Source organism: Chiloscyllium plagiosum, unplaced genomic scaffold (genome assembly GCF_037043375.1).
Source record: "Chiloscyllium plagiosum isolate Xiang-an unplaced genomic scaffold, Cpla_swu_hap1 HiC_scaffold_10, whole genome shotgun sequence".
Classification (NCBI taxonomy): Eukaryota; Metazoa; Chordata; class Chondrichthyes; order Orectolobiformes; family Hemiscylliidae; genus Chiloscyllium; species Chiloscyllium plagiosum.
The window spans coordinates 31474809-31500195 of NW_028270148.1; the positions used below are offsets into that span (position 1 = coordinate 31474809).

The 25387-nt window shown below is 40.5% G+C and overlaps 1 protein-coding gene across 4 annotated transcripts in view; it reads right to left on the reverse strand.

Annotated features, from left to right (window-relative positions):
• Positions 1-21209, reverse strand: part of xpo5 (exportin 5) — a 104144-nt gene extending 82935 nt beyond the window's left edge. For 3 of the 4 annotated variants that reach the window (XM_043695602.2, XM_087991253.1, XM_087991252.1), the window contains exon 1: positions 20927-21209. In XM_043695602.2, the coding sequence (XP_043551537.1) occupies positions 20927-21031 (105 nt within the window). In that variant the 5' untranslated portion in view covers positions 21032-21209. The remainder of the gene's footprint in view (positions 1-20926) is intronic. The other variant, XM_087991254.1, reaches the window with a different exon arrangement.
• Positions 21210-25387: the final 4178 nt, after the last annotated feature.

Genomic DNA, 25387 nt, shown 5'->3' on the forward strand with positions numbered 1-25387 from the left:
GGGGACTAGGGGTGGCATTTTTGATAAGGGATAGCATTACAGCCCTGCTGAGGGAGGATATTCCTGGAAATAAATCCCGGGAAGTTATTTGGGTGGAACTGAGAAATAAGAAAGGGATGATCACCTTATTGGGATTGTATTGTAGACCCCACAATAGTCAGAGGGAAATTGAGAAACAAACTTGTAAGGAGACCTCAGCTGTCTGTAAGAATAATAGGGTGGTTATGGTAGGGGATTTTAACTTTCCAAACACAGACTGGGACTGCCATAGTGTTAAGGGTTTAGATGGAGAGGAATTTGTTAAGTGTGTACAAGAAAATTTTCTGATTCAGTATGTGGATGTACCTACTAGAGAAGGTGCAAAACTTGACCTACTCTTGGGAGATAAGGCAGGGCTGGTGACTGAGCTGTCAGTGGGGGAGCACTTTGGGGCCAGCTAACATAATTCTATTAGATTTAAAATAATGATGGAAAAGGATCGACCAGATCTAAAAGTTGAAGTTCTAAATTGGAGACAGGATAAGAACTTTCAAAAGCTGATTGGGGGCAGATGTTCGCAGGTAAAGGGACAGCTGGAAAAGGGGCAGCCTTCAGAAATGAGATAACAAGAATCCAGAGAAACTATATTCCTGTCAGGGTGAAAGGAAAGGCTGGTAGGTATAGGGAATGCTGGATGACTAAAAAAATTGAGTGTTAGATTAAGAAAAAGGAGGAAGCATATGTGAGGTACAGACAGGATAGATCCAGTGAATCCTTAGAAGAGTATAAAGGAAGTAGGAGTATATTTAAGAGGGAAATCAGGAGGGCAAAACAGGGACATGAGATAGAATTAAGGAGAATCCAAAGCTATTTGCCAAAGAGTTTTACAAATACATTAAGGACAAAAGGGTAACTAGGGAGAGAATAGGGTCCCTCAAAGATCAGCAAGGCGGCCTTCAGGTGGAGCTGCAGAAAATGGGGGAGATACTAAATGAGTATTTTGCATCGGTATTTACTGTGGAAGAGGTTATGGAAAAGAAAGACTGTAGTGAAATAGATGGTGACATCTTGCAAAATGTCCATATTACAGAGGAGGAAGTGCTGAATGTCTTGAAACGGGTAAAGGTGGATAAATCCCCAGGACCTGATCAGGTGTACCCTAGAACTCTGTGGGAAGCTAAAGAAGTGATTGCTAGGCCTCTTGCCGAGTTATTTGTCTCATCGATAGTCATAGGTGAGGTGCCGGAAGACTGGAGGTTGGCTAGCTTGGTGCCACTGTTTAAGAAGGGTGGTAAGGACAAGCCAGTGAACTACAGACCAGTGAGCCTGACGTCGGTGGTGGGCAATTGTTGGAGGGAATCCTGAGGGACAGGATGTACATGTATTTGGAAAGGCAAGGACTGATTAGGGATAGTCAACATGGCTTTGTGTGTGGGAAATCGTGTCTCACAAACTTGATTGAGTTTTTTGAGGAAGTAACAATGAGGATTGAGGAGGGCAGAGCAGTAGATGTCATAGAGTCATAGAGATGCACAGCATGGAAACAGACCCTTCGGTCCAACCCGTCCATGCCGACCAGATATCCCAACCCAATCTAGTCCCACCTGCCAGCACCCCGACCATATCCCTCCAAACCCTTCCTATTCATATACCTATCCAAATGCCTCTTAAATGTTGCAATTGTACCAGCCTCCACCACATCCTCTGGCAGCTCATTCCATACACGTACCACCCTCTGCGTGCCATATCGATGTGATCTATATGGACCTCAGTAGGGCATTCGACAAGGTTTCCCATGAGAGCTTAGATCTCACGGAATACAGGGAGAACTAGCCATTTGGATACAGAACTGGCTCAAAGGTAGAAGACAGAGGGTGGTGGTGGAGGGTTGTTTTTCAGACTGGAGGCCTGTGACAAGTGGAGTGCCACAAGGATCGGTGCTGGTAAATGACTACTTTTTGTCATTTACATAAATGATTTGGATGCGAGCATAAGAGGTACAGTTAGTAAGTTTGCAGATGACACCAAAATTGGACGTGTAGTGGACAACGAAGAGGGTTACCTCAGATTACAACAGGATCTGGACCAGATGGGCCAATGGGCTGAGAGGTGGCAGATGGAGTTTAATTCAGATAAATGCGAGGTGCTGCATTTTGGGAAAGCAAATCTTAGCAGGACTTATACACTTCATGGTAAGGTCCGAGGGAGTGTTGCTGAACAATGAGACCTTGGAGTACAGGTTCATAGCTCCTTGAAGGTGGAGTCACAGGTAGATAGGATAGTGAAGAAGGCGTTTGGTATGATTTCCTTTATTGGTCAGAGTATTAAGTACATGAGTTGGGAGGTCATGTTGTGGCTATACAGGACATTGGTTAGGCCACTGTTGGAATATTGCATGCAATTCTGCTCTCCTTCCTATCGGAAATATGTAATGAAACTTGCAAGGATTCAGAAAAGATTTACAAGGATGTTGCCAGGGTTGGAGGATTTGAGCCATAGGGAAAGGCTACACAGGCTGGGGCTGTTTTCCCTGGAGTGTCGGAGGCTGATGGGTTACCTTATAGAGGTTTATAAAATTATGAGGGGCATGGATAGAATAAATAGACAAAGTCTTTTCCCTGGGGTTGGGGGAGCCCAGAACGAGAGAGCATAGGTTTAGGGTGAGAGGGGAAAGATATAAAAGAAACCTAAGGGACAACTTTTTCACGTAGCGGGTGGTACGTGTATGGAATGAGCTGCCAGATGATGTGGTGGAGGCTGGTACAATTGCAACATTTAAGATGCATTTGGATGGGTATATGAATAGGAAGGGTTTGGAGGGATATGGTCGGGGTGCTGGCAGGTGGGACGAGATTGGGTTGGGATATCTGGTGGCATGGACAGGTTGGACCCAAGGATCTGTTTCCATGCTGTACATCTCTATGTTTCGATGTGAAAAGGTAGTAATGGTTGAAAGGATTGCTTGAATTTGGTCTATCTTATGATAGTAAAATATATGACAGAACCGCAGTTTTATGAATAAATGAATAAAACCATGTTAGAGTAAACAATGGGTTAGTAAAGGGTCATGAATGACTGAACAGGAACCCAGTATAAATGAAGAAAGCAAGTGGTGAGCAAGTTAATAAAGATAATCTATAACACAAGGAATGCATTCATAATCTCTTAAGCTTCTTTCTTCAAAAATCCCTCAAAATCTTTGCATTGGCTGAGGTTACCATAAGGGACACTCCTCACCTTCCACCCCCCCCCCCCCCCCCCAATCCATCATCTGAGATATGGTGACCCTCAGGTTACATCATCCCCAGCCGCCCTTCTCAGAGAGCAGCACAATGGGTAGTTTCCCTCGTTCTTTTGCTCTATTGATTATTCTTCTGCTTATTCCCATCACTTCTCTTGGGTCCCTTGATGATTTAGTATTTATAGAATGCTGATAATGTGAAATCTATCAGGATGTATTTGTTCAGCTCCTCTACCATTTCCCTAGCCTCGTTCTCAAAAGGGACCTGTGTCCACTTGGCCATCTTTCCCCCCATTGACTGAGATGTTTTTGCTGTCCATTTTTCTTCATTTGCCCTCATCTATTTGCTGCCTCTTGGTTATTTTTTGGTTATCTTTTGTCAGCTTTTAATCTTTATCACTTTGTATGTTTTTTCTCTTCTATCTTGCTGGTCACGGAGACAAGTCCAGCTGGCTTCAGCACAATTCTCAAGTAAAAGGACAAAGCAAATTAGCCAACAATTGTCAGGCCCATAAAACAAGGCTCCTGACAAACAGACAAAAGCACTCCCAATCACGTCAAGTGCTTTACACTTCCATTTCCATATGCATAATGGCAATTTTGAGGCAATAACCAATTGTAGGTCACTGGTAAGTCTGTACAACAATCTACACAACAAATAATGTTCAAAAATAACAGTGGATCATACTACAAGAGATCCAGCTCTATTTTAAAATTAATACAGGCAAGTTCAACTGATCTAACTCCTCTTTCATGTCATCCTTTGCCTACAATTGGGTGCTACTTAAGTTGGGGGAATCACTTGATGAACAACATCTTGACTGTGTGAATGTAAATGTGGTGCGAAAGTTGGATAAGTTAGACAATGGTGCAAAATTCCAGCTGTATGAAATTTAAGGAATATAAACATGATTGCGAGAGCATGGTCGAAATACATTGCAAGATCATATATTTGAATTGAGCTGCTTCCACATCCGAAGTGACATTGCTGACTAACGTCACTCCACAGCCAGAGAACATGTTCAAAATCTAACATGATAGCCATCAGGAGAAATTGTCAACATAATTACCTCCTTCAGGAAAAGATACGATTCCCAAGAATATACTAAATTGTGGAGCATAAACAATGAAATAGTGTTTATGATATCAAACAACACAACCAAATTCTTACATACCTTCCAAGTTCACATTGATCTCGCTGTTACATCTGTTCCCTGTAACCACAATAGGGTTCCAGTTCAGAAATAGTTACATGTACTTCACCTCGACTAAAGCAGTCAACCTAAAGCATGACCTGATTTTTGGACCATCCCTCAAGCGAGTGACAACGTACCCCCATTCAATAGAAATGAGGTCAGTAAATTCAGAAACTACAAAATTTCATTCATTGAATAATACATTACACTGCATTCAGAGCTCATGGAGAAATCAAGACTCACACACACTATGATAGCAGTGCTCCGTAATGACTGGGATCAAGTTTTTAAATGTGTTGCACTACGTTGTTAACAATTACAGAGCAATTCCTCACTCAGCTCCACAAATGCTGCAAGCTACACTCATCTTTGCAGTTTATCTTCATGCCTTTCTCATGGGGTGGTCTCAGCTTTGGGAGGCTGCACAAGAACTTATATTAGGACAGTGGGAAAAGAAGCGCAAGATGGAATACGATGTGGGAAAGTGTGAGGTTATGCACTTTGCTGGGAAGAATAGATTCTATTCTCTTTTCTAATCAGGGAAAGGCTTTGGAAATATAAGTACAAAGGGACCTGGGAGTCCTACCTCAGGATTGCCTTAAGGTTAACTTGTAGGTAGAGCTGAAGGTAAAGGAAAATGCAACATTCACATTTATTTCAAAAGGGCTCGAATACAGAAGAGGTGTACTGCTGAGGCTATGGTCAGACTGTATTTAGAAAATAGTGTACGGTTTTCAAGGACCTATCCAAGGACAGACATGCTGGCCTATGGGAGGGTCCAGAAGAGATTTACAAGAATAATCCTGATAATGAAAAGCTTGTCATTTGAGGAACGGGTGAAAACTCGATCTATACTCAATGGATAGAGTGGACTTGGAGAAAATACTTCCACTTGGAGGAGAGACTGGGACCCGAGGGCATAGCCTTAGAGTGAAGGGACTGACATGAGGAGGAATTTATTCTGTCAGAAGGTGGTAAATCTGTGGAACTCATTGCCACAAAAGACAGAGGAGGCCAAATCATTGCGCATATTAAGTGGAACAAAACGTTATAGGGAGAAGACAGGAGAATAGGGTTGAGGAGCATATCAGCCATGCTCAAATAGCGGGGCAAACTCAATGTAGCTAATGACCTAATTGTGCTCACCTAAGTTGTGGCCCAGTGAAGCTAACAATCAACATATGCACAAATGCAATCAGAGGACAGAAAAGCTCACTGAAAACAAATGCAGACCAAAATATAAAATTCAGAGCCACACTACTAAAGCCAGGTGACAGAGCATTTGTGAAACTTGATGCTCATCTTCAGAAGTAAACAAGGACGCATGGCATCCAATTATTCCTGTGAACAATATGAAAAGGATCATTATTGAATGTAGTTTGAAAAGAAAAAAAATCACACAACTTGCCACTATTTTAAAGCATTTAAACAAAATATGTGCTGAATTTGATCCAGATATTTGTTTTTCATATGCAGAGCATATTAAGTGAAACATTGTTTTCGGTGCATACCAGTACCAACTGAACAGTAGCAGGTAATGTAAACATTATAGAAAGGGAGAAAATTATAATCATCAATAGGGATAAAGTATGGAACAAACCATTGGAATTTAAGACAGGAAATTCCGTAGGGCCCAAATGACTATAAAGATCTTAAAAGGAAGTGGCAGCAGATATAATGGATTCATTGATTATAATATTCCAAAATTTAAGTTGCAGGAAAGGTTCCAGTGGATTAGAAAAGTGCTTTATCAGATCCTTATTCAAAAGCAGAATAACAAAGTTGGAAACTGTAGGGCAGTTTGTTTAACATACGTCATTAGGAAATTGTTAGAATCCATCACAAAGTAATAACAGAATATTTGCAAAGTCAAAATACAATCCAGAGGTAGCATGGTTTTATGAAGGGTAAATCATACTTGTTAGATATTTTTAGATATGTAACAAGCAATGTGGATAGTGGGGATCCTGTAGATGTCATACATCTGAACTTTCAGAGGCATTTGATTAGGTGTCACACAAAGTGAACACAGAAGATAAGATCACATTAAGTTAGGGGTAATGTATTAGCATGGATTGAAGATTAGCAAACAAATAGAAGGGAGTGAGTCAGGTTAAATGGGTCTTTCACGGATTGACAACAACAGTTAAGTGCCACACGCCTCAACTCTTCACAATCTACATTAATGATTTGAATGGAGAGATACAAAGTACTACTGACAAATTTGTAGGCAACACTGAAACAGATGGAAAAGTAAGCTGCAAGAATAATTAAGAAATTCACCAAGGACACATAGGTTATATGCACAGATCGAAATTGGCAGATGCAGATTAACATGAATAAGTCAGAGGGTGTCCATTTTGATCAGAGGAATAGAAAGGCAACTTACTATTAAATTAAGGGCAACTTCAGAATGCTTCAGTGCAGAGGGATTTTGGTGTCCTCCTGCATGAATTGCAGGAAACTTGAATGCGGGTACAACTGGTAATAAGAAAAGCAAAAGGAAATTTGGCATTTATTGCAAAAGAAATAAAGTATAAAGGAGGGAGTTACGCTGCACCTGCACAAGCCATTACTGAGAACAGATCTGGAGCACTGCATGCAAATTTGGTCCCCTTGAGATAGGATGTAGTTGTATCGGAAGCAGTTTTAGTGAAGGTTGATTCAAGAGATAAGCGATTTTTCTTTTCAAGAAAGATTGAACAGTTCAGGTCTATATTCACTGGAGTTTAGAAGAATGAGATCTGGTTGAGGTATACAAGATGCTAAAAGAGACCGACAAAGTAGACAGGGAGACAATGTTTTCTCACGTTTTCTCTAGTTGCAAACTTGAACAATAAGTTTAGTTTGAGGATAAAGGGGAACAGATTTAAAACAAATGAGGAGAAATTACTTCTCTGAAAAAGGTTGGAACCAAAGTGAGATGGATGTCGTGGCATTCAGAAAATTTGGGAAGATGGACAGATTTTTAATTAGTAATGGATTTAAATGTTATAAAGACTGGGCAGGAAAATGGAGTCAAGGCTAAAATGAGATTAGCAAGGATCGCAATTGCAGAACAGGCTTGAAGGGTTGAATTGCCTATTCCTGTTACTGCATACGTTCTTAAGATCATATTGTTATTCTACTTGAGAAAAATGTGCACACACCATGAAGTCACAAAACTACTTTCAGTTGGTGAGAAAATAGTGTTTCATTGTGCATGATCAAGCAAAAAGTCCACACCACTTTTGTTCTTTATCAAAAAAGCTGTTTCTATGCAAGTGGAAGTGAACTCTTGCTGAAAGAAAAGGTGAAAAATATTCATTAAATTCAAGAGTCAATTTAATTACAATTTATTGTCAGTACAGAAATTCATTCAGGTACATTACTTGTTCATTAAAAATTACAAGCAAATGAATCATAAAGTAAAAATTATCCCATCACAGAACTATTTTGGAGCACTTAACTAGTTGACAGTTTAAAATCAACAAGTCTTATCAGGCATCAGAGCTTCATACATTCAAACCCTTAATAAAAGCGGTTAAAATGGAGGCCATGAAGCAGTGCAAGAACACACATTTTCTGCTTTTAAGAACTGTACCCTTTTCCCCGAATGAATCCAACAGTAGCACTTTGACAGTAGGTAATTCTCATGGTCATAACATATTTTACTTTCACTAAAGTTCTTCAAATACAGATCAAAATAGATCTGCTCAAATACCTTTCCAAACTGTTTCAATCATGCTTGTAACCTTGAAGAGTATACTTTTCAGACATCATCAGGATGGATATCCAAAAAGAATAGCATTCCTCAACTATAGCCAAGTAGGACTCACAATCAGGAATCCTTACCTGATTGTGGGTTCGACTTGAAAAGATTTTAACTTTCTGAAGTTGGACCAAATATATTTCTTGGCCACCAAATCTTTACACTGCTCCCTCAAATTCAACTTATCTAGTTTGATACAAAGATACATATAGATTAACATTTCAATGTTTATGTCATGAAACTTGATGGAACATCATGAATGGACTTTTTCCTCAAGTCTATTATTCCTTGATATTCTAGAAGTCTGTAGTTTTTTGAATTTTATTTTGTTAAACAACAAAAAAAAATGTCTGCACCATTTTACAAACTAAGTGCTTATGATCATCTTGTTTATTCCTGATGAGGTACAGATGCATTATATTGTCCGCAAACATCTCAGATCGACAATTAACCATTCATATTGAGAATGAAAAGCAAGCTAAGAAGTACACAATTGCTGATGAGATGCAGTATTCTTAATGTGGGCTAAATGCTCAATACAGTAATTGTTGGGTCTTCTTGTGAAAGAAATCATTGATGTAGAGTTGGATTGTCAAAGTTTCTCGTTTAAATACTTCAACAAATTTGATTGGTTGCATGCTATCAAAAGCTGAAAAGAAATCCAAGAGGTGACACAAGAATGTTTGCCTCATCTATCCAAATACTGTTGGCTCAAACCAATCAAGCAGATTAAGTTGAATATTCAAAGTTATTTTTCATTTTATTGGTTGCATTGTTTATACTTTTGAAAACAAACTACTGAAACAAATCCACAACATAAATAGTTTGTTCTGGAAATTTGAATATTCTATTGACTCAAGGGAAATATGATCAGCCTCATTTACCAAGAGGGCATTGCCCTTAACAAATGAATAATACCAAAGTTCAGCCATGACAACATCTAATAGGTTATTTCCTTAAGTTGTTTTATGATCACCTCAGACCAACTTAAGCAGCTGTGTCCTTCAGGCTTGGATACCACAACATCAAGGTCCTCTGTCCTGGGCACATTTTGCACCTGCCAACTCGTTGTTAAGTTTACTACTAAAACTCAATATGGAGATATATCTTCCCCCACTCAACACAAAATCTGGATTTCTTGGTTTTACCTTCAGCCGAGCTGAACTATTATCTGCTAACACCTGGTCTGGACCTACCTCCTATTTTTTTTTTTTAAAAAGGATCATTACCTTTCTCTGGACCTTTTGTTCAGTGATAACTACGATCTCTAGTCTCTCGTCTCAGCCTTTCACTGACCTTGCTCATTATATTCCACCCATCACATTTCTACATCTCTTCAGATGAAAACAAAGTCATACTGAACTCAAGACATTCCCTGCTTCTCTCTCTCTCTCTCTCTCTCTCTCTACATATAAATGCTTTCAGACCTGGTAATATGCTCCATATGTTTTACTTCAGATTTTAAGTTTGCACAGTATTTTGTTTTTGATTTGATATTTAATCCACTGTCATTGCTCTTCCAGAATCATTACCATGAAATCCTGCTCTTGTCAAGATTTCCACCTTTGTTCCATATTTCAGCTTGCTCAGCTTCACTGCTTTCTAATTCCTTTCCAGTGTTTACCAAAATTCACTTTAACAGCCACATCTCCTTCCTGAAATGATTTCATCCAGCTCCAAACATCCATACAGATTCCAACTGAAATTCCAGCCTTCATATACCAAATCTAGCCACAATTGCAGGTATCTCCAAGACATTGGACTTCATTCCTGATGAAGGACTTTTGCCCAAAACAGATATTTTCCTGCTCCTCGGATGCTGCCTGACCTGCTGTGCTTTTCCAGCACCACTCTAATCTAGACTCTGATCTCCAGCATCTGCAGTCCTCAGTTTCGCTTGCAGTTTGCACCACAATCCAAGAGTCAGACAGTACCATGTGATGCCATATTCATACACTTGACTTCTCTCCATTAGAATAATTCACCCTAAGTGCATGCTTCCTACACACTTCCTCTGGTATACTGATTACTTTATCGGTGTACTTTCCTTCTTTCTTTAGGAGCTGAAAAACAATTCATTAATTTTGCTTCCAATTTCCATCTTTCTCTCACCACACAGTTCATCTCTGATTCTTAAGTTTGACTTCACTACTCCCATTTCTGGAGACAGACTGTATTTAACCAACCTACCAATTCCCACAGCTACCTGGATGACACTTACCTATGCCCCACTTTCTGCATTTTCCAGTTTCTCATTCTCCACTGCTTCTGTTTGATGACTCTACTTCCATATTAATGCTTGACACACTTTCCTTATTCCTCAACCAAGGATCTCCCCACAACAGCATGGATGATAATCCCGACACATCTTCATCACTTCTCTTTCATCCCTTACCCTCACCTTCCACCCCATTAGCCACCGTAACAAGCATTGCATTTCCAAAGATGTCTTTTCCCCCTCCTCTACTGTCAGCATTCCAAACTGACCACTCCCTTCATGATTCCCTGGGTTACTTATCACTCCCAACTCTTTGCCCTTCACTGACCCAACCCCCACCCATGGAATCGCGAGAGGTTTAACATGCTTTTTTTTAAACTTACATGTCCATTCAACTGTAAAAGGGTGGGGGAAGGAGGAGGGGGAGGAAGAAAAATAATTATAGGCTTACTCACTAGTTGGAAACAGACACGAATTTCTGTGGCAATAAATGGGATTCCAGGATGGTATGTTGCCTCGCTGGTGCCAAGGACAAGTTTGTAACGGAGGAAATGCAGGATTCCAGTCTTGGGAGGGGAATAGGTTTGAGGCCCTGAAGCCAGATTTGAGAGAGTTAGGAAGGAAATTAAAAAGGAGGACCTCAAGAAGACCTCCTCTCAAAATTACTCCAGTGCCACATGCTACAGATCACAAAGACAGGAGCATTCACCAACTGAATGAATGGTTAGAGAACTGGTGTCAAAAGGAATGACATCTGATTTGAGGAACAAAGACCAGTTTTCAGGCAGGTGGGACTTGTACAAGCTGGAGAAGTTACACCTTAATGAGATTGGGACAGGAACTTCGAGCCTCACAGGCAAATTTGCTTATGTTGTTCGTCTGAATTTAAATTAGCTTGTCATATGGATAGGACTTGAGGAATAACCCAAATGAGGAACATTTGTAACATATGAGGAACGTTTGGGATCTCTGAAGTTTAGATGGATAGGGGGTATCTAATTCAAACATACAGAATACTGAATGGCCTGGACAGAGTGGCTGTTGGGAAGAGGTTTCCATTGATAGGAGAGATTAGGACCAGAGGGCACAGCCTCACAGTAAAGGGAAGACATTTTAGAATGGAGATAAGGAGAAACTACTTCAGCCGGAGAGCTGTGAATCTTTGGAATTCATTAACACTGAAGGCAGTGGAGGCCTGGTCATTAAGAATATTTAAGACTGAGATAGATAGGTTCTTGAATATCAAGGATTATGGAAGAAAGTGGGAGAATGGGGTTGAGAAACATATCAACTATGACTGAATGGCACAAGCAGACTCGATGGGCTGAACGGCTCCTATTTCTGCTATCTCTTATGGTCTTACAGAAGTAAGTAACATTCTTAACAGGAACTCTAAAATATACTGGGGAGACTAAAGCACAGGAAAAACAAAGCTGAGAATCAAGTATGCTTCAAAAATGGAATGGCATCAAAAGGGCAAAGTTCATAGCACTTGACCAGAATGCATGCAACTTCTGCAACAAGGCAGACCATCTAAAGTCACGAGTCATACATGGTACAATCTAAAAGCCATTGAAGAACAAGGCTACATCATGACCAGAACAGGGAACGGAATATTTAAGGATAAACAACACTGAGAAGGAAAAGGAGGTGGAATTGTGCTGTTTTAGTAAAAGATGAGATCAGTATGTTAAGAAGATTGGATCTCGCATCAGGAAAACAAGTGTGCGGAACCTGTTTGGGTAGAAATAAGAAACAGTAAGGTGAATAGATATGGGTTAGAGTTCATTTATGGTTCACTAAACAGTAATGGCAATGAAGGGCACGGTACGAGTCAGGAGATGAAATGAGCAAGGAGCGTGGGCAACAGTTATTGTAGTTGAGTTGAACCTGTATATAAACTGGACTGATGAAGGGCTTATGCCCAAAACATGGTTTCGCCTGCTCCGCTGTGCTTGTCAAGCACCATGCTTTTCGACTCTGATCTCCAGCATCCACAGTCCTCACTTTCACCTATAGACTGGGCAAACCAACCAAGCAGAAAACTGTGGAGTCAAGCTTTCTAAAGCAAAATGAAGATAATTCAACTTGGATACAAATTTAAATCAAATTTTAAGTCAAATTCACAATCTTCTTGTTAAAGAACCATTAAGAAATGAGTGGCCACAAATGATTGAAACATAATATTAAGATCTAAGTGAATTGGCTCATTTTGAAGCAAAGTTATTAAATTTGAATCCGGGAAATAATGATGGCACGAGGCACAAATTTGCTGAGGTGAAATGGGAAATGCATCAAAAGTCAAGACTGTGTATAAGAAACGGATAATTATGGACAACTAGTAGTTGAAGGAAGTTAGCATTCATAACAAAACTGCACTGGACAAATTCATGAGGCTGAAAATTGTTGATTTCCAGCATCCACTCATCTACATTCTGGAGTTTTGAAGGAGGTGGACTATAGAGATAGCCTATGCATTTATAATTTGTCAAAACTCTACAGATTCTGGAATGAATCCTATGGTAGCAAATGTCAACACACTATACAAGGGTGTGAGAGAGAAAAATGGTTACAGACCCATTAGCCTTGCATCAATCATAGGACATTGCTCGCATCAATTATAAAAGATAGAATACATAGAAACCTGAAAGATGATACAAATTTGGGCTTGGTCAACATGGATTTGCACTTGGAAAACAGTGTTTGATGAACGTGGGCTTGGAGCATTTTTTTGATGATATTAACAAAATTAATATCATAGAATCCCAACAGTGTGAAAGCAGGCTATTCAGTCCATCGAGTCCACAGTGACACTGTGAAGAACATACTACCCCAGACCCACCCTGTAACCACGCGATCCCTGTAACCTCACATTTCCCATGGCTAATTCAACTAGACCTGCACAATCCTGGACAGTATGGGCAATTTAGCACAGCCTATCCACCTAATCTGCACAACTTTGGACTGTGGGTGAAAACCCACAGAGGCACAGGGAAATATGCAAACTCCACACATCGTCACTCAAGGCTGGAATCAAACACATCCATGGCACAGTGAGGCAGCAGTGCTAACCACTGAGTCACCAATATTGGAGATCCAACGGATATAGTACACTTGGAATTTTCAAATACTTTTGATAAAGCCACCACAGGAGGCTGATTAGACAAATTAAAGCACGTAGGATAGGAGATAATATACTGTCATGGATTAATAATTGGTTAATAGATAGAAAAAGAACAGAAATATATGGATTTCTCTCATATTGGCAGGCGGTGATCATTATTTAGACCCAAAAAATGCTGACCAGATATGTCCTGGGATAATGAGACAGTCTTTGAAAAGTGATCAAGCAAACGGAGAACGCATTCTCTTCAAAAAGGTGATCTTATTGAAAATGTAAAGACCGTGTGTTTTAATTTTTACATATTTTTGACTGTGAACTGAAATGAAAAATAACTTTTTAAAACCAAGGATTGTTGACAGATTGCTGCACTTCTGAAATCAAGCAACTTGACATGAGATCAAAGTGTTGTTCACACAGCTGCCAGTTCAACAGGCATGGCAAGTTTGCAGAGGAGCTGGAGCCCAGGAGGGTGCACAAATTGAGATTAAGGCAGCAACATTCACAGGATGAGGCCATGGCTAGCTAGGCCTGCATTAATTGCCATGCCTTAAGAACCGACTACTTTGCAGTATGTCTGGAGTCACACGCAGGCCAGACAAGGTAAGGACAGCAGCTTTCCTTCCCTCGAGGATGTCAGTGAACCAGGTGAGTCTTTTCTAACAATCAACAAAGAATTCATACTCATCATTAGGCTCTGAATTCCACCACTGAACTTGTATTGGATTAAATTCTACCACCTATTGTGGCAGGCTTTCGGCCCAGGTCCCTCAAATATTACCTGACTCTCTGGATTAACCTGAAGAAGGGCTTATGCCCGAAACGTCGATTCTCCTGTTCTTTGGATGCTGCCTGATCTGCTGCGCTTTTCCAGCAACACATTTTCATCTCTGGATTAACAGTCCAGCAATAATACCACAATTGATAGCAAAGGTCTTCTGCCTGCCAATCAGAGATTGGCTCTCAAGCAGCTGAACAGTTCTGGGCTGTGAACAAGATAGCTTCTCCCTATCAGGTCATTATCTGCAGCAACAAAACAAATTAAGCCTAAGAAAACCAGTTTGTTTTTTCCTTCAGCAGTATCTGTGATTTTTAATTGTTCAGTCAGAGGCCTTTCTAAGTGCGAACTAGTCACCCTGTATCTCTGCAAGCAAGGGAAAGGACAGAGGGAATGAAGATCAAGAAGTATTCTGATTAGCACAAGAATCATCTCTGCAAATCTTTCGAACATGGACCCGTGAACTGTCTTCCCATTCTTTCCTTTCATTTATAAAATGCAGCTAGAATTTATTTATAATAAGTTCAGAAATCTGGTCCACGGTTTCTGTTAACCTGGGTCGGAAAGTCAGGTAAGGGGGGGGAATTTTGCATGCTTTTTGAAATCTTTCACTTTTGTGATTTTGACTTTTGTGCTTTATTTCTAGCACACGAGCCTAGTGAGGCATAACAAACAGACAAAGTAGACAGTCTAGATGCAGCTAAGATGTTTCTCCTGTTTGCGAACCAAGGAGCGCAAGTTAAGAATAAGATGACACTTAGGTCCGACAGAAGAGATTTTTTTTTCCTGAAATCTGAAGGTTGTGAATTTGTGGAACTCTCTACTGCGGAAGGTTATGGACATCGGTGTGAATATATTCAAGGCACAGATTGATCGGATTTCAGATTACGAATGGCATACAGGGTTAAGGATAGGATGGGTAAAAGTCATTGACGTGTTCAATTACCCGTCAACCTGAGTGACAAATCTTTGCAAACATCGCTGTCCATAATTACATTGACTGGTGGAGTACAGACTGTTTGACAGACTGTACTATGTTGCTATGTTCATTCTATATCATTGTCCAAGGCTCCGAACACTCCTTTCCACTTGAAACAGCAATCAGGAATACAGTTTCCTCCACATTGGGAAGTCCAAATGCAGACTGGTTGACTGTTCTGAAGAACACCTTTATTCAGTCTCCAAGCATATCCTGCCTCTTCTTATGTTCAAATTTGTGTCCTCGGTCTGGTGCAACATTCCACAAATCAGAGAAACAGGTCATTTTCCATTTTGCTACTTAACAGCTCTATGAGCTCAACATGAAATTCAAAAACCTCAGACCATGAATTCATGTTCTCTATTTTATTTTCTTGGTTTTGCTTTCAGCAGAACTGGCCTATATTCTGCAATTAAATAGCTATTCTGAACCTATTTATTTTATCTAAAAACATGATTTCTCTCGGTCTTTTGCAATATTATTTATGACCTCAAATCTTTCTCATCCTGTACACTTCTCCTGATCATCTCTTCTGCTCCGAATGCTCCTCCACACCTTTTCTCCAATGTAAAACCCGCTTTTCTGGCTCTCTTCAGTTTCAAAATCCACATTTCAAAAGGCACAGCAGAAAGGATGACCGACTCTTTTCTCCAAAGGACACGGCACATGCTTCCAGGTTGAGCAAACCAAAGAAGATTAAGTGTTTATATTGAACTGTTCACAAAAAGTACATCTCAAAGTGTTTCACAACCAATGGAGCACGTAGAAACACAAAATAGTAGTGTAGGCCATTCTAATGTCAGAAATGTGGTAGCCAATGTGCATACAAGCTCCAGCATACAATATGATAATAAGCTGTTGTTGAGATGTTAATTAAAGGATAAATGTTAGAGGAACACAAGGGATAACCCTCCTGATCATCTGCAGATGAGTGTCTTGGGATCTTATATTTTCATTCAAGCAGGCAGATGGGCCTCAGTTTAGCATCTTAAGAAAAATATACCAACATACAAATTAGAAATAGGCCATTTATCCCTCAAGCCTTGTCTGCCATCCAAACATCATGACAGATCCGGTTGTAACCTCAATTCAATACACCGTTTTCTTGTGCAGAAGTAGTGTCCTTTACCTTTGACCCAGAAGCCTGGCTCTCACCCACTTCAGAGGTGTGTAATAACATCTTTCTGAACATGTTGATGAGGAAACAAAAGGTCCAAATGCCAACCACATCTAGCTCATCAATCCTTCGATGGATGACCTCAAGTTTATCAAATGGAAGTTTATGAACAAAGTGACATGCCTGAAGTAGACAGCTGTGGTTATGTGTAATACTGCAATTGGGGAGTTTCAAACAGCACAAGGATGTTAAAGATAATTTAAGTCAATGCTATAGCCTGGAATATACACAAACGTCCATCATACAACCAATATGAAGGGACTTTTCATTTTTATCAGTTAATACCCAAGCCACCCCAGATCAGGCAGTAGCAAGCCCAGACAAATGTAAACACTCTACCACAGAAAATAACTCAAAGAAAATCTACATTGTTTCAATTTTTCTCACCAGCCACCAGTTTGGTTCAAATGTGTGGAATTGTGAATTGTATCATGCTGTCGTTCATGAAATCAGAAATTGGTGCAGATATTTAATTACTGAGGCTAGTCAATTCCATCAGGAACAAATTCAGATCTCAACTGTCTCAACGTTGATCAATTCCAAAATTGAAAGCAGTTTCCCTTTCACATCCCAAAATAACTGGAATCTTGCAATGGTCACAGAAGCAGCTACAAGCCTTCTGAAGGAATAATTCTACTGGTGCAACTCACCTGTCTTTTCCAACAACAGTATTTTTCTATGAGCTAATCAGACCCAGGGAGATAGTGAGGAAAGAGATCAAACTGAGACTGGGACAGTTGGGAAAAGGAACAAGTCAAACAGTCAAGGCAGAAAGGTGCAAAGCAGAGAACGAGGTAGGATTGGTAAATTAAACTGCATTTATTTCAATCCAAGAGGCATAATGGGGTAGGCAGATGAACTCAGGGCATGGTTCGCAACATGGAACTGGAATATCATAGCAATTACATAGACGTAGCTCAGGGATGGACAAGACTGGCAGCTTAATGTTCCAGGATACAAATGCTATAGGAAGGATAGAAAGGGGAGCAAGAGAGGAGGGGAGTGGCGTTTTTGATAAGGGATAGGATTATAGCTGTACTAAGGGAGGATATTCCTGGGAATAGGTCCAGGGAAGTTATTTGGAATGACATTAACTGAAAAATAAGAAAGGGATGATCACCTTATTGGGATTGTACAAGAGAACACCCAATTGTGGGCATGAAGTTGAGAACAAATTTGTAAGGAGATCTCAGTTATCTATTATAATAGGGTGGTTATGGTAGGAGTTTTTAACATTCCAAATATAGATTGGGACGGCTGTGGTATTAAGGATTTTGATTGAGAGGAATTTGTTAAGTGTGTACAAGAAAATTTTCTGATTCAGTATGTGAATGTACCAATTAGAGAAGGTGCAAAACTTGACCAACTCTTGGGATAAAAGTGTTCGTGGGGGAGCACTTTGGGGCTAGAGACCATAATTCTATAGTTTAAAATAGTGATGGAAAAGAATAGACCGGATCTAAAAGTTGAAGATTAAATTGGATGAAGGCAAATTTGGATGGTATTCAGCAAGAACTTTCAAAAGTTGACTAAGGGCGGATGTTCGCAGGGAAAGGGACGGCTGGAAAATGGGAAGCCTTCAAAAATGAGAATGAAAATCCAGATTCAGTATATTCTTGTTAGGATGAAAGGAAAGGCTGGTAAGTGTAGGGAATGCTGGATGACGAAAGAAACTTTGGTTTTGGTTAAGAAAAAGGAAGCAAGCATATGTCAAGTAGAGACAGGATAGATTGAGTGAATCCTTAGAAGAGTATAAAGGCAGTAGGAGTATACAAGAGGGAAATCAGGAGAGCAAAAAGGGCACATGAAATAGCTTTGGATTCTCCTTAACCCTATTTGCCAAAGGGATTTTATAAATACATTAAGGACAAAACGTTAACAAGGGAGAGAATAGGGCCCCTCAAAGGTAACCTATGTATGGAACCACAGAAGATAGGGGAAGATACTAAACAATTATTTTGCATCGTATTTACTATGGAGAAAGTCTTGGAAGATAGAGAATGTGGGGAAATAGATGATGACATCTTGAAAAAATGTCCATTTAAAGAGGTGATGGTGCTGGATGCCTTAAAACACAAAGGCGGATAAATTCCCAGGACCTGATCAGGTGTACCCTAGAACTCCATGGGAAGCGATTGCTGGGCTTCTTGCTGAGATATTTGTATCACCAATAGTCACAGGTGAGGTGCCATAAGACTGGAGGTTGGCTAACGGGCTGGCACTATTTCAGAAAGATGGCAAAGAAAAACCAGGAAACTAGAGATAAATGAGCCTGACATTGGTGGTGGGCAAACTGAGGGCATTCCGAAGGACAGGTTTACATGTATTTGGAAAGGCAAGGACTGATTAGGGATAAGGTAAAAACAATGATTAGGGATAGTCAACATTGCATCGTGCGTGGGAAGTCATGTCTCACAAACTTGATTGAGTTTTTTGAGGAAGTAACAAAGAGGATTGATGAGAGCAGAGTGGTAGGTATGATCTATATGGATTCTGGATCAGTGGTGCTGGAAGAGCACAGCAATTCAGGCAGCATCTGAGGACAGGCGAAATCGACGTTTCGGGCAAAAGCCGATCTATATGGACTTCTGTAAGATGTTCGACAAGGTTCCTCATTGTAAACTGGTTAGCAAGATTAGTTCACATGGAATACAGGGAAAACTTGCCATTGGGATACAGATCTGGCTCAAAGATAATTGACAGAGGGTGGTGGAGGCCTGTGACCAGTCGTGTGCCACAAGGAACAGTGCTGGGTTCACTGCTTTTCATCACTCATGTAAACAATTTGGATATGAACATAGGAGGTGTAGTTAGTAAGTTTGCAAATGAAATCAAAATTGGAGGTGGAGTGGATAGCAAAGGTTACCTCAGAGTAGAATGGGATCTTGTTCAGATGGGTCACTGAGTGGCAGATGGAGTTTAATTTTGATAAATGTGAGGTGCTGCATTTTGGAAAGGCAATACAGGGTAGGACTTATACACTTAGCAGTAAGGTCCTGGGGAGTGTTGCTGAAAAAGAAACCTTGGAGTGCAGGTTCATAGTGCCTTGAAACCGGAATCATAAATAGATAGAATAGTGAAGGCAGTGTTTGGTATGCTTTCACTTATTGGTCAGAGCATTGAGTATAGGAATTGGAGAGAATGTTGTGGCTGTACAGAACATTGGTTTGACCACTTTTGGAATATTGTGTGCAATTCTGATCTCCCCGCTACAAGAACGATGTTGTGAAACTTGAAAGGCTTCAGAAAAATTTCTAAGGATGTTGCCAGGATGAGGGGGTTTCAGCTTCAGAGACTGAATAGGCTGGGGCTGTTTTCCCTAGAGCATCGGAGGCTGAGGGTGACCTTATCGAGGTTTCTAAAATTGCGAGGGCATTGATAGGGTAAATAGACAAGGTCTTTTCCCTGAGTTGGGGGGGGGGGGGGGGAAGAGAGTCCACAACCAGACAGCATAGGTTTAGGGTGAGAGGAGAAAGATTTAAAAGGGGTCTCAATGGCACATTTTTCATGCAGAGATTGGTGTGTGTATGGAATGAACTGCCAGAAGAAGTGGTGAAGCCTAGCACTATTACAATATTTAAAAGGCATCTGGATGGGTATTCAAATAGGAAGGGTTTATAGGGATATGAGCCAAATAGGACAAGATTAATTTAGGATATCTGATCAGCATGGAGGAGTTGGACCAAAGAGTCTGCTTCCATGCTGTACATCTGTGAATCTCCTCTTGTGAGGTACAGTTGACCCCGCTTCCACCACACACAGGCAACATATTCCAGATACTAACCAATCACTTCTTTATTCTGCCTAGAAACATTATTCTGAAAAGTCTATCAAGGCATTCCAACTCTAAGACGACAAAATATGTAGCAAATTATTTCAGTACTTAACTGAAATAGATCAATAGGTATAACCAACTAACTGTTGCTTCCAAAACTCATCAATTCACAACTCTACCGGCATATGCATTATTATGTACATGAACTATGCGTGAACTATATCTGCAAGAAAATTTCTTAATGCACAAAGTGAAACCAATATTCTGACAAAATAAAAGGAAACACAGAGCAGAAACTTCATGTGTCAAATTCGCCGATACGAATTATGCAAAACGCTTGGGACAGCTCCCTACGTTAACGTGCATCGCTAATACATGGAGCTGCTGGCACGAAAGCACCTCTTGATCCAGCAACTCCACAGAATGAATGAAACGCAAAGCACGTCGCAAAGGCGCTAGTGTTTCTTGGCCGTGGATTAATTTAAAATTAATATAGGAGGTTGAGACGCGCACCTTCAGAACACGTTTAGTGCAGCTGCTGATTAACTTCCTGCTAACATAACGTGGCAAATAAAATCTGCGAAAGAAAAATCAGGCTTCTTGCTAAATTAATAAAGAAACGAAAATGTAATGAGAGAGGGGTGGTTGGAGCACAGGTGGTGTAATTTAGACAAAGGTGTCCTATTGCCTCCTCGATTAGGGAGAACTCGCCTTCAGGGCCTCCAGCCGGTAGCGCGAACTCGAGCCTCCATCCATTATCACGTTTACCGCCTTCATCAACTGTTCGCACAACGTCGTGATCTGATCCGCCGACATGACTGCGTCTTCACACTCGTTCCCCTTTGTGCTGGAGATGCAAGTACACCGATAACAACGACAACCGGCGACTATTTTCTATTCACAAAAAGCGGACTAACGAACGAGCGATGACGCAATCCCTTATTGTCTAAAGGACCGGCGGCATGCAACAGACAGAGCTTCAATGCCTTGGCCGCGCATGCGCAATTGCGCTGGGAAAACGGGGAGCGAGGAAAACCGTTGGTTGCTGCCGATCCACCCGGCGCCACCTTCCGGTCCACAGAGACCTATGGGTAACCGCGCGGCCCGGAACCGACTACAATTCCCACAGTTCAACGGTTCAAATTTACGGTTTACAGGGACGTTCGTGGTCTTTGCTTCTTGAATGAGTTTCATGACCTCGATGGTTTCTCGAATTTTGATCAATATACTCATCATCAAAGTTTTTGATTTAATTTGACGTTGCTTGATACGTGAGCGCGGTGTCAGGGAATGTTGAGTGAAAACATCAAAATTCAACGTTAACAATTGAGTTACCGGACGTAAAGGAAACACAACCTGTGTCGTACAGGCAACGCTGCTGTTTTTATTGTTACACTGTGCTAGTTTTCACATATTGTTCGTCTATTCATGAATGCTTTAAAACTTTCGGAAATGTATTAAAGCACTATGAAAAAGCACCATGGGAGAGCACTGAAGAAACTCAACAGGTCTGCTACTAAATGGACAGGAAAAGTTAATGTTTCGAGTCCGAACGTTCTTAAGTCACACCCAGCTCGCAATGATTGCTGTTCGTCTCCACACATATTGGAAGATTTGCTGAGTTTTTTTTCCGCATCCTGCGTTCGTTTCGTATTGTAACCAGCATGGAGAAGTTCGTGATTTTAAGAGAGTTCTTGATAAAGGATTTATCATCTCAAACACTTGGAAGTATTCTGATTAGCGATGATTTGATAATGTCACAGAATAAAAGTACGTTCCACGTTTTGTAGTTCTAGTATTTCTCCTGAATCACGAGCTGCTCGTGGCTTCTACTTGGGACAGTTTATCTAACAGATGATCATTGTGTTTTTTTTAATGAAACCTCAGTGTGGGGACAGGCTGTTTGGCGCAACACATCCACACTGACCCGACGAAGAGTTTCCCACCTAAACCTATTCACCATTACTTACATTTGCCCCTGATTAATGCACCTAACCGACACATCCCTGAACACTATGAGCAATTTAGCATTGCCAATTCACCAGCCCTTCACATCTTTGGATTATGGGAGGAAACGGAAGCAAACCCACGCAGATACGGGGAGAATGTGCAAATTCCACAAAGACAGTTGCCAGAGGCTGGTATTGAACCCAGATCTCTGCCACAGTGAGTGAGCAGTGCTAACCAATAAGCGAACGTGGCACAGATTCTCATTCCAAATAATTAGATGTGTTACAATGCAGGGTAAACACTCTTCCTTATTTATAAACAGCCATACAGAAAAGATTTATCCTGTGCAGTCATCTGTGAAAGTTCAAGAGGCCAAGCACTATTTGAAGTAAAAATTAACAACTTTATTTCTTAAAGTATAACATTGAATAATTAACTCACAACTATTTACAAGTCCTTCCTCTAACCTACCTTTTACCATCCTCTTCTACAATATTAGATGATAAAACCCCTGATTAAGGTTTACAAAACAAAACTTCTTATCTCAAAACTTGGCAGCTTTCAGTTTTCTCTATATTCCTATCTTATTTTGGGGGGGGATTCTGCTTCACAGGGTTACTAATCAATAAAGGTACCTTTTAAGAGAGCTCTTTCTTCAGATAGTCTTTACATACTGGTAGCTTGGCAGTTCTCCTCTCAAATGTTTAATTTTCCCTAGTCTTGTACCCCCCCAAAGCATCGGATTGTGTCATCAGCTTTTAAGATTGTCAGTACACTAAATTCAAACTGGATTGGAGTTTGGTATTTTCCAGGGTATAATTTAAATTGATTGGCCGAATTCAAATCTATTTTGTCATTTCCAGGCAACCAGCTACCCTAGCTACCCCAGTAGCTGGACCACATGTAACATTGTATCTTTTTTCAGAATACTTGGTGCTGTCAGGTAGTTCTGTTAGCTTTTAACTCTCTTCAAGGTACAGTACACCCACATCTTCATAACACCTCCCCTTAAGAAAAACATGAACCATCAGAATGAAAGGATGGAGTTAATGCATCTATGATTACATTCTTACAATTCGCAATATGTATGATTTTTACATTTAAAGTCTGTCACATAAGACTCCAACGAAACAGTCTCATATTCTTGTCTTTGAAGCATTCTAAAAATGTAAGCAGGTTGTGATCCGTCCACACAACTGTCTCAGACACATTGTTTGTGATGTACACATTAAATTGTTGAAAAGTTTGGTGTAGCTAAGACTGGTTTAGTGTTTATGACTTTCAAATGGTCGAATGCCTCCCAGCATTGTTCTGTCCACCCACACTTTGTGTTCTTATTCAGCAAATCGTTTAACGGTGCCACTACACTGCTGAAGCTTGGAACAAATTTCCAATAGAATCCCCTGAGTTCTAAGAATCGAAGCACCTCTTTCTTGGAGATTGGTATTGGAGATTCCTCATTGGCCTTCACCTTTGCGTTCCGTGGGGTCAACCTTCCATGACCGATGTTATATCCCAATTCTGCTTTCGCGAATTCCATTTTATTTAAACTTATCACCAGATTTGCTTCTCATAATCGTTTAAAGAACTCTGTCAACTGTACTATGTGACCTTTCCAGGATTTACTAAAGATCACTACATCATTAATATAGACTGTGCAGTTTGTTAACTCAGCCACAACTCTGTTCATGAGTCTTTGGAATATGGCAGTGCGTTCTTCATCCCAAGCTAATGTAGCGCATTTGGGGTTACAAACGCAGAAATTTCTTTCGCTGTCTCTGATAAAGGTACCTGCCAGTAACTATGCATTAAGTGCAACTTGGTGATGTAACTGGCTTGTCCGACTTTCTTGATACAGTCTTCCAATCTAGGAATTGGATATGAGTCTGATTTTGTAACACTGTTGACCTTCCAATAATCCATGCAGAATCGTTGAGTCCTGTCCAGTTTGGGAACTAAGATGATTGGTGAACTCCACTCGCTCTGGCTTGGTTCAATGATGTCCTCATCAAGCATGGCTTCCACCTCCATCTGGACCTGCCTGGCTTTGAAATGATTAAACCAAAAGGGTCGTTATTTTCATTGGAGCAGTCTTCATGTGCGGTAGCATTAGTCCTCCTCCATCTGATTCTTACATATGTTCTTATACTGCAGTAACAAATCATTCAACTGCATTCTATGCTCCCAAGACATATAGCTTACTATCCTATCTCACTCCTCAGGGGCTTCTTCATTTTTGAAACAAATTTGAGGCACATCAAAATCCACATCATCTGGATTTAATCTGGGCCAGTAACCAACACCTGTTTCACCAGTTCTTTCTCTCTCATATAATACAGTTTCAACATGTTCACATGACATATCAGATATCTTTTCTATCTATCTGGCATCTTTACTAAATAGTTCATGTGACTCAACTTTTTCTCAATTTGATAGGGAGCACTAAACCTGGCTTTGAAGGGATCTGCTATTGCTGGTAACAGTATTAAAACGTCATCCTGTCAGGAAAACTGAGTCTCAGAGCTTTTATCTGCCACCTGCCTCATTCTACACTGTGCCCTCTTTAGATGCTGTTTAGCTAACTCACCTACTCTATTTCACCTCTCCCTCACCTCCAATACATAATCAAAGTGTGAGATCTCCGACTTTGGTCCTGTGAGTTTTTCTTTCGTTAATTTCAAAGGGCCTCTCACTTCATGACTCAATATTAACTTGAAGGAAGTGAACTGAGTAGATTCATTTGGGGCATCTCTAATGGCAAACAATACAAATGGGATACCTTTAACCCAATCGTTAGGGTAATCCTGACAGTATGCTCTCAACATGGTCATGACACCTTTCTAAAGCTCCCTAGGATTCAGGATGATACGCACTGGATTTAAAGTGCTGTATACCTCTGCTATCCATAACCCCCTTAAACAGCTGAGCTTTAAAATTTGACACTTGGTCAATTCCTATTAACTCCTCTAGCACCTTTTTTGCCTTGATACAACACATCCAAGTACTGGTTCCCACTTTTAGTTCTCGGGAGGAGACCTACACAATCAATTATGGGTTCTTCAAATGCGGGAATTGGCAACAAAGGTGCTTGTTTTAATACTGCCTGTGGCTTACCTACCATTTGGCAAAAGTTAACCACACCTTTGTACATTCCAGGACTATAAAAATGTGTTTGTACCTTAGCCTAAGTCTTTCAAACCCCTAGGTGACCTCCTACAGGTA